Source organism: Sceloporus undulatus, chromosome 2 (genome assembly GCF_019175285.1).
Source record: "Sceloporus undulatus isolate JIND9_A2432 ecotype Alabama chromosome 2, SceUnd_v1.1, whole genome shotgun sequence".
Classification (NCBI taxonomy): Eukaryota; Metazoa; Chordata; class Lepidosauria; order Squamata; family Phrynosomatidae; genus Sceloporus; species Sceloporus undulatus.
In genome coordinates this window covers 6176592-6186905 of record NC_056523.1, presented here as the reverse complement: position 1 = coordinate 6186905, position 10314 = coordinate 6176592, and the positions used below count along the sequence as shown (strand labels likewise).

General features: G+C 41.7%; 1 protein-coding gene across 1 annotated transcript in view; it reads right to left on the bottom strand.

Annotated features, from left to right (window-relative positions):
* Positions 1–1533: 1533 nt before the first annotated feature.
* LOC121923375 (zinc finger protein 250-like) overlaps positions 1534–10314 on the bottom strand; it is a 26791-nt gene continuing 18010 nt past the window's right edge. The window contains exons 4-6 of the mRNA XM_042453732.1: positions 7804–7885; positions 5268–5388; positions 1534–2813 (exon numbers count right to left, since the gene is read on the bottom strand). Of these exons, the coding sequence (XP_042309666.1) occupies positions 1534–2813; positions 5268–5388; positions 7804–7885 (1483 nt within the window). The remainder of the gene's footprint in view (positions 2814–5267; positions 5389–7803; positions 7886–10314) is intronic.

Here is a 10314-nt window from a genome sequence, read left to right as displayed (position 1 = left end):
GGGATCCATTCTGCAAAACCTGCTTTAAAAAGTCTCCCCTTGTATGAACAGACTAATTTTGAAAAAATGACAATTGCTAGAACTAGGACTCTTCCTGCACTGGAGGAAAGTGTATATTTACAACCAGTGAAAGTTCTTTGATAGCTCTTAAGATCTGAATCCACTTGGTGGGCCTTTCCATATTGATAGCACTGATATGGTTTCACAGGCTGCATGTGGTTCTTGAGGCCCTAAATGAAGTCTTGCCAGCCCAACCCCCAGCTCCCTATTTTTAAAATTGTCCATTTCAAGCTGATTTTATCCATTTTTTGGCCCCCAGATCATATAAAACTGTGGCAGTTTGATTCTCTCTCACACACCCAGAGTACCCCAACTGCCTCCAAACTTTTTAAAATTGGGATATACCCAACTAAAATGGTCAAAAGTAATGTTGTGTGTCTCCTGATGTCCAAATATACTGGAGACAGGCAGATACAGAGTAAGGGGGAAATGCTGCCCATCTCCTCCCTGATTTAGATTTTTGTTTTCTTTTCTGTACAGAGTACTGTACTGCCTAAATATTGCAAAAGCCTGCCTGATCTTGGAAGCTAAGCAGAGTCAGGCCTGGTTAGTCTTTGGGAGGGAGACTTATCAGGGACTATTGGTGCTAGAGATATTTTTCAGAGGAAGGCTGTAAAAATCCTCCTCTAGATATTCCTTCTCTAGTAAAATCCCATGAAATTCACAGCATTGCCATAAATCAATGGAAGCCTTGAAGACATCTCCTCAGACATGATGCCATGTGCCTCCAAATCTTTTCCAACATACGGCAACCCAAAGGCAGGGAGTTTTCTTAGCAAGATTTGTTCAGAGAAAATTTGCCTTTGCATTCCTTTGAAGCTGAGAGAATGTAACTTGTTCATGGTCACACGATAGATTTCCATGGCCACATCCTGGTTCCCAGAGTCCAAGTCCGAAGGTCAAACCACTACATCATGCCTCAGATATGAGACCATGTGAAACCTTTATAAAGTGTAAAAGAAAACAAGCATATTCCAATGAACTTTCTAAAACAAGCACAAACACACAAGACCTTACTGCTGAAAATGGAGAAACCAGAGAGGACGCCATATCATCTAAGCTGGTGGATCACTGTGAGGGATACAAAGCCAGTATTAAGCTTAACCAGCCAGGTTGTTCCTTAAAGAAAATGAAAAAAAGAGCATTCAATATTTATTTAATCAAGTGTAAAACTAGATGGGAGGGAATTTATATGAAATCCTGAGCAGCTTTCTGCCCCTGTGTATTTCCCCCCTCTGTGTGAATAGTTTGGTGCCTCTTGAGGGTTGATCTATGGCTGTAGCTCTTCCCACACTCTAGGCATGTATATAATTTATCTTCTGTATGATTATACTGGTGTCTTTAGAGAACTGGTTCACTGCTAAAACTCTTTACACGTTCCAGGCATTTATAGGGTTTCTCTCCTTTGTGGTTCATTTCATGCCCAATGAGACTTCTCTTTTCAGCAAAGCCTTTTCCACACTCCAGGCATTTCTATGGCTTCTCTTTCATGTGAATTTTTCGGTGTGCATACAGGTCATTTTCCTGATGGAACCTTTTCCCACATTCCAGACATGTGCATGGTTTCTCTTTTGTATGAGTACGCTGGTGGTTTGTGAGGGATTGCTTGCGGCTAAAACTCTTTCCACATTCCTGGCATTTGTAGGTTTTCTCTTTTCTGTGGTTCATTTCATGCCGAATTAGAGTTCTCTTTTCATTAAATTCTTTTCCACACTCTTGGCATTTATACTGTTTTTCACCTCTGTGATTCATTTCATGCCAAATGAAACTTCTCTTGTCAATAAAGCCTTTCCCACACTCCAGACATTTGTATGGCTTCTCTGCCATATGGTTGTTTTGGTGTCTACTGAGGTCTCTTTTCTGACTGAATATTTTTCCACATTCGAGGCATGTGTACGATTTCTCTTCTGTGTGACTATTCTGATGACTTTTCAGGGTTGATGTGTTTCTAAATTTGTTCCCACAGTCCAGCCACGTATAAGGTTTGTCTTCTCTATGAATATGTTGATGTTTTTTGAGGACTAATTTGTAGCTAAATCTCTTTCCACATTCTAGGCATTTATAGTTTTTCTCTCTTTTGTGGGTCTTTTGATGCCAAATTAGATTTCTTTTGGTAGCATAGACTTTTCCACACTCCAGGCATGTATAGGGTCTCACTATTGTACTGTGATTCATTTCATGCTCAGCGAGAGTTCTCTTTTCAACAAAGCCTTTCCCACACTCCAGGCATTTAAAGGGTTTCACTCCTCTGTGATTCATTTCATGCCCAATGAGGCTGCTCTTTTCAGCAAAGCCTTTTCCACACTGCAGGCATTTATATGGCTTCTCTCCCATGAGGGTTTTTTGATGTCTACTGAGACCTCCTTTCTGACAGCTTTTTCCACATTCTAGGCATGCAAACGTTTTCTCTTCCATATGTTCTTTTCCATGGCTAGTAAGGTGTGTACTACATCCAAAGCTTTCTTCCAATTGATGTGATTTATGTTGTCCTTTCTCTATATAGTTTGTGATATTATCATTCAGGCCTGATGCCTGGTGGAAGCATTTTTCACTGATAAAACACTTCTCAATCTCCCTGTTTTCATCTGTTTTTCCTTGGACTGGAATATCACAGGAGTCAGCAGGGCACTGGTTCCTTCTGTTTTGTTCTGCTTCCATTCTCATGCTCTGCTCTTTTCCCTCTTCATATCTAGTTGTCTTGAGCCACCCTTTCCATGGTGCTCCCCCATTTTCACTCTCCTGTACATCATCACCTCCAAAAAGAGAGAAAGAAATGATAAGAAGCTATGAGAGAAGGGAAGGATGAAATCAATCAACTAGCATAAATGTTACGAGTGAGAAAATGAGAGATAAGGAGAGCTGAGAATCTTGCTTTGGAGGAGAGGAGAGGAGAGGATCTTGCCTCATCCAGCTTTTAATATTGCATTGTCATACTTTGATATTACATGGTTTTAAATTGTTTTTAAATTGTAATTTTAGATTTTGTTGTTGAAACACTGTTGTAATCCTGCTTCAATTCATCGAGAGAGGCCAGAAAATAGAAATAAAACCTATTATTATTATTATTATTATTATTATTATTATTATTATTAGGTGAGGAATATTTAGTCTTCTGAAAAGTTGTTAGATAACAACACCCATCATAGCACATCCAAACGTTAAGGATATTGTGACAGATAACAGTGTGCAATAAATTCTAATTTGCTGAGTTTTAACTGACATTGTGGATTGTATTGGATCAGCATCAAAGAAATTAAGGGGGGGATACAGACAGGCATAAAGAGGCGGTGGGACGCTGCCCCTTTCTGCCTCTGACGGAGGCCACAGGAGACAAAATGTCATGGCCTCTAGCAGACCTAAAAGGAACCCGCTCCCAGTGGGTTCTTTTTAGGTCTTGTGCGGGTATGCCATTGGCATGCTCCCACGCAACAATGACATCCGTGCAGCGCTGTTTGGCCCTGCACGGCATGGACATCAACGTTGCGTGGCCTGTATGGATGGGCGCATGGAATTATGGTGTCCATGTGCCGATAGAAGTGTGTACATAATCCTAATTTCGGCCCAGGTCTATACTGGGCCTTAAAGTCTTTTTTGCAATTCTGTCCTGTGCTTCCTAAATCACTTATTTGATGGTGAAAAAGACTATAAAATGCAAACCAAAAAGACAGTACTTAAAACTATTACTTCCCTTGATCTAGACACTATACTTTTATTGATGCAGCCTAAAATTGCATTGGCCTTTTTGGTTGCCACTTCACACTGTTGACTTATGTCCAACTTGTGGTCTACTTGGACTCCCAGATCACTTTCACACATAGTCTCATTCAGCCAGGTGTCCCCCATCCTATATCTATGCAATTAATTTTTTTATTTTTTTATTTTATTTATTTATTTATTTATTTATTGGCCCTAAGTGCAATACCTTACATTTCTCCATGTTGAAATTCATTTTGTTAGCTTTAGCCCAGCTTTCTAGTCTATTCAGGTGATTTTGAATTTTGATCCTGTCCTCTGGGCTGTTAGCTACTCCTCTTAATTTGGTGTCATCTGCAAATTTGATAAGTATGCCCCCAATTCTGTCATTCAAGTCATTGATAAAGATGTTGAATAGCACTTGGCCCAGGACAGAGCCCTGTGGGACTCCACTGGTCACTTCTCTCCAGGATGAAAAAGAGCCATTGTTGAGCACCCTTTGGGTTCGGCCGGTCAACCAATTACAGATCCATTTAACAGTTCCTTTGTCTAGCCCACATTTTACAAGCTTGTTTGCAAGAATGTCAGGGAGAATCTTGTCAAAGGCCTTACTGAAATCAAGATATACTATATCCACAGCATTCCAACAGCAATCAAAGCACCGCCAACCGTTAGTTATCCACACACTGTTTAAAAACTTCCAAAGGAGGAGGCTCCACCACACTTCAGGGCAGCATATTCCACTCTCAAACGGCTCTGACCGTTGTGACGTTCCTCCTGACCTGTTGGCTTTTTTGGCTACCGTATCACACTGCTGATTCATGTTCAGCGTGTGGTCTACTAATATTCCTAGATTCCTTTCACATGAACAGTTATCCAGGCAGATACCTCCCATCTGTGCCTTTCATTTTTTTCTGCCTAGGGGCAGTTCCTTACATTTCATAGAATCATAAAATTGTAGAGTTGGAAGAGAGCACAAGGGCCATCCACTCCAACTCCAAATCAAAGCATCACCAACATCACCAACAGATGACCATTTCTCTTTGTTGAAATTGTATATAACTGTAAAGAGTTGGAAACCATTCTTAAAATACCCCATTTTGATTGTTAACCATTACTTATCAGGGTTGTTGGAAAGCTATGTGATACTCTGCTCTCCAGAGAGTTAGGATAGGGTACAAATCACAGAGCCATAGAGCACCGTAGTGACACTGTCACCTCCAGCCTTGGGACAGAAGAAACATCAGTTACTGTATTGAGATTGCTGACCACAAAAGTCCTTTCCATAAGCCATCCTACTGGATCCACTTTTGAGTAAGTGTGAAGACCAGCTCCTCAGAAACAGCAACCAGAGAGGAATAATTTCTTCTCATCCTGATCAAAAGTGGACACAGGGGACTCATGGCCCTGAACAATACCCCCCACACACACACACCTATATACAGCAAGGCTCTAAAAAGAGGGGTCAGTTATTAAACTCATATTTATTGACCAAGAGGCAGAGGGATCCTTACTGAATGAAGCCACCATCTTATAATTCTCTTCCATGACCTCTCTGTGCAGAGTTCGCTGATCCAGCTCCAACATGGCCCACTCCTCCTCACTGAAACAGACAGCCACGTCCTCAAAGGTCACCTGAAAGAAGAAATGTTTGATACACAGATACAGTGGTACCCCGGGTTACGAAAATAATTCGTTCCGCCGCCGCGTTCGTAACCCGAAATCCTTCGTAAGCCGAAAAAGCCATAGGCGCTAATGGGGAAAAGCCGCGATTTCGTGCGAAATAGCGCCGAAAAGCACCAAAAATTTTTTCGTAACCCGAAAAAACCTTCGTAACCCGGAACAGTTTTTTCCTATTGATTTTTTTCGTATCCCGGGAATTTCGTAAGGCGGTGCTTTCGTATCCCGGGGTACCACTGTACTTAATCTTTCATCCATCGCTAAGCAGAATCCAATGTAAACCCAAGTTGGTCCAATCCCTTCACCTTGTTCTTTGTCTATTCAGTAATGAATAGTGAACACTACACAGCAGGAAAAATAACAAACAGAACATTCAGTACATTGTACAAGGCCTGTCCCACCTGAACAATCACTCCTCAAAGGCTTGTTAGAACAGATATACCTTCGCCTGTTTGCAAAAGAGAGCAGTTCCAGAGCATGGAAGCCATCGGTGGGAAGGCCCTGTCTCCCGTGGGGTTCTTCCACTGCTAAGCATAATCCCAATGTAAACTAAGGGCCCATTCAGACTACACTTTACCCCGGATCAGGAATCAGTTCTTGCACGTGAAGTTCATATTGGCCCCAAATCTGTCATAATCCATTTCGAGGCAGGCACAAGCGTTTTGTTTTTTGTTTTGTTTTGTTTTGTTTTTATTTATATACCGCTATTCCAAAGATCATAGCGGTGAACAGCAAGTAAGCTAATGAGCAAGTAAGCTAATTTGCCCCCAACAGTCTGGGTACTCATTTTAGTGACCTCGGAAGGATGTAAGCCTGAGTCAAGCTTGGGCCCTTTTGCTGGTCTTGAACTCGCAACCTTGTGGTTTTGAGTGAATGGCTGCAGTACAGGCATTTAACCACTGCGCCACCAGGGCTCCAGGGCAAATGCCCTTTAGGGGTCATTCAGAATCGGGGCAAAAGCCATCTCTTTTGAAAAAACCTGGGTTCCACAAAATATGAACTTGCCCCCGATCATGATCGGGTCAAGTTCAGGGGAGGGATTAAGGTCAGAGGGAGGGCAGAGGGCGAGCATTCCCTCCCTTCATCGGAGGAGGAGGAAAGAGCCGGAGGAAGGATGCAAAAAAGGGGGATATGACAGGAGGCAAAAAGGGGGAATCAGGGTGACTGATGGGGTCAATTCAGGGCAAGTCAGAGGGACAGAGCAAGCCAAGGCTCTGCTCTGCAGCAGATAACTTTTCCCTTTTATTTTTATTATTATTTTTCTCCATCTATGCGCATGTTTTTTGCTTGAGGTAGATATATATTTAGATAGAATGTGGCTAGCTGCTTGTTCACTTTCCCTTTCATTTCCTCACCTCCAGCAAAGGGGAAATGCTGAAAGGAGTGCTTTGCAAGAGGCCTTTTTCCTTTGAGAATGAATGCTATAATGTGAATGTTACAATGTTTCTCTTTCCAATTTGGCAAACTGGCAAATCGATACACAGAATGCTTTTGCTACTATCTCTAAGGAATTCAGGGGGAGCCTAGGAAAAGCAAAGAATGCATGGCATCGCTTCCTTTTCTGGCATTCCGAGGTGAGAAATTTATTATTATTGTTGTTGTTGTTGTTGTTGTTATTACTACATGTGTATGAGGCATTCTGAGGTGACAAGAAGGGGGATACAGGATGCAGGGATGGCATTCGCTTGCATTTTGGGGTTGAAAACGGGGCCAAGGGCAAATCATAACCTGCACTGACTCAATGACCACAACACAGACACACACACACACACACACACACACACACACACACAAGGTTTTTAATTTGAAATAATCTGTGCATACAGGTGCCTTTTTTAAAAAGGAGGGGGGAAGGACACTTCCAATGGGCCAATGAGTGCAAGATCGTCCCCTATGACGATCGCGGAACTAAATTTGATTGACAGGAAAGGCGCCCTCAATTCAACCTGCTTTCTCTGAGAGGGCATTCAAGGATTCGGGGAGGGAGAAACCAAAGCTTCCCAGTTCCTTTCAGTGCAAAGTGCCAGTGAGAATGGGGCCTAAGTGTATCCAATGACACTTTGAACACAGGGCAGGCCCAGAATGGAAAACACAGTGTGGTTCCAGAAGAAGCAGAAAATAAATAAATAAATGCTTCCAGGCCAATTGAAGTGGCAATGGGCTTCTTATTAGGAGACTTAGGGGCTTGATAGACTGTCCCTAAGCGGTGACCTATCCCTAAGGGGTGGCCTTTTAGCCGAATTGGGTCCGCAGCAACTACATGCCATGGCTTTGATCTCTGCTTTCTGCGGTGCAAAAAGAAGCTGCAAAAAGCAATGCCAGAGGAGCACCATGGCGCTGCGTGCTGTGTGGAATGCAGTGTGGTGTCACGCCAGCCTGGGGCAGAGTCAGGGCATGCGTCATGTGGATGCCACACCTCGACTCCGTCCCCAGGCCAGCCTTGATGGTCAGTCTGTCAAGCGCATGAGGCAGAACCAGAAAAGAAGAAGGGAAAAAAGTTTTGAGTCCAGGTGACGTAGCAGGGAACAATTTCACCATGAGATCCAGGTCATTTCTATTTCCATCCTTTTACCTGACCATGTTCCATGGGAACCATTTTTCTGTCTTCACAAAGAGGTGAGCTACTACAGCTTCCCAGCATCCCTGATGCATCTCCTGTGAAATGTCAAAGAAAGAAAGGGAAGGGAAGCTTCATTTCTTTGATTTGTTTTTCAATGTTCATTTTTAGGTCTCAAAGTGGTTTACAATTTAAACATGCCAAAGAGGAACTGTAAGGGATGCTCAAGGGAAGGGACAAAAGAACAGCAGAATGTTGGAAGGTGAGACTCAGGCAACGTGGATTGCTATTCCCACCAGAAAATGGCAGGGATGGTCCTCAACACCTCTGGTGTGTGAAGCTAGTGCTTAGCCGCTACAACACAACCATGGATAAATGTGGGTTGTAAATGGGCAAATATACGCACCCAAGAACCAGACCACAATCAAATACTTTAGCTTCCATAAAACTTTTTAAGTACAGTGATCCCTCCACATTCACTGGTGTTAGGGGTGAAGGACCCCCATGAATGTGGGGAAAACGCAAATAAAAAAACATTATTCTTTTTATCTGAGAGAACACTTCTCTAGGAATCTCCAGGTCCTCCAGTTCAACTCTAGGTCCAATATCTGCAAGACGCTGATCTAAGAATCATGCTGGACCTACAAAAGCCTAGAGAAGTGTTTTCTCTAGGAACTTTTAGGTTCTCCAGCACAACTCTATGGTCAACCTCTGGCAGAGTCAGCCTGCAGGGCCTAGAGATTCCTAGAGAGAACATATTCATCAAAAAGACCTTGAAAAGTGGAAGAAGAGACAATTATCCCTAATGGGTAGAATAGCTACAATCCAAATGTCGGTTCTTCCTAAAATGCATTTTTTATTCCAAACTATCCCCATTATCACTAATAAACACCCATTCAAAATATGGAATCAGGTCATATCTAAATTCATTTGGCAAGGGAGAAAGCCAAGAATCAAATTTGCAGTTATGCAGGACAAAAAAGAAAAACGTGGACTAGGTCTCCCTAATTTTGAATTATAATATAATGCATGCTCTCTCCAGTGGATCAGAGAGTGGATTCTTTTTAAAAAATCCCAAACTATTAAAACTAGAGAGTATAAATATGAGACAAGGTTGGCACAACTATCTATATTATGATTTTCCCCAAAGTGATAAAGATTTCCAGTCACATTTTATCAGAAAAACTTTATTCCGGATCTGAAAATATTATAAAATAATATGTAAGATTTCTATCTGGACCTCCCCACAGGAAGCCTTTTATAATAATGATTACCCAGACAATACAACATGGATTAAATATGAAGAGTAATTTATAATTAATAATAGGTTTATTGCTTTAACAACAACTTAATTAGACATCTTCTCATTTCCACCCTCTCCCCTCCTCCCTTCCTATTGTCCCTCTCCTTCACTCCCGACTCGTTTTTCCTTTTCCTCCCTTCTCTTCTTTTATTTCTCTCTCTTCTTTTAAATATTGTGTACAGTTTTTTTAGCTTTTTATTGTACATATGTTCAAAACAATAAAAAATAAAAATTAAAAAAAAACTGTGACTCATCAAATCCATGAGTCTAAGCCGCAGATGTGGAGAGCTGACTGTACAGCCATACTATCCTTTCCCTTGTCTGCCTCTGACTGTCTGTTGTAGCTATCTGCCAACAAGTCTACTGTCTGTGAATGTGAGACCTCCAAGAGACCATGTTCAACTAATAGCCCTGGTCAGGTTTTGGGAACTGTGGTTTTAAGAGGGGAGGGATTAAAATTTGGCATACATGGATATTTAGCATATGATAAAGAGAAAACAAACCAAATATTTAGTAATCATTGCATGAGGAAACATATTTTGCTGGTCTGGAAGAAATATAAAAATAGAAGAATGCAAAAATTCCCTACTTGGTTATTCCCCCAAGAAGCTATATACAGTATAGGAGAGAAATGTATCGGGAGAAGAAAAATAGTTTAAGTTTAAGGAAACTTCAGATTAAGTATGTAGGAAAGATAGACATAGATTTAGGAAGGCAAGAGTAAGTGTAGAAGGTTAGAGGAGGTGTGAAGGGTTTGAGAAGTACAATTGAAGGAATCGGAAGAAAGTATGGGGATAAGAGAGGAGGAAAGGGTGAAGATTGGGAGAAGCAGGAGAAGAAGGATGGTTAAGGAAAGATGGAAAGAATGGGAGGTGTGTGAGAAGAAGAGAAAGAAATGATGAAGGAGGAAGGAAAGGAGACTGGGATGATAAGATTGATATGAGATTATTTTGTTTGCTATATGTCATTGTGAAATACAGTGGTGCCTCGGGTTACGAAATTAATTCGTAACGCGGCCGCT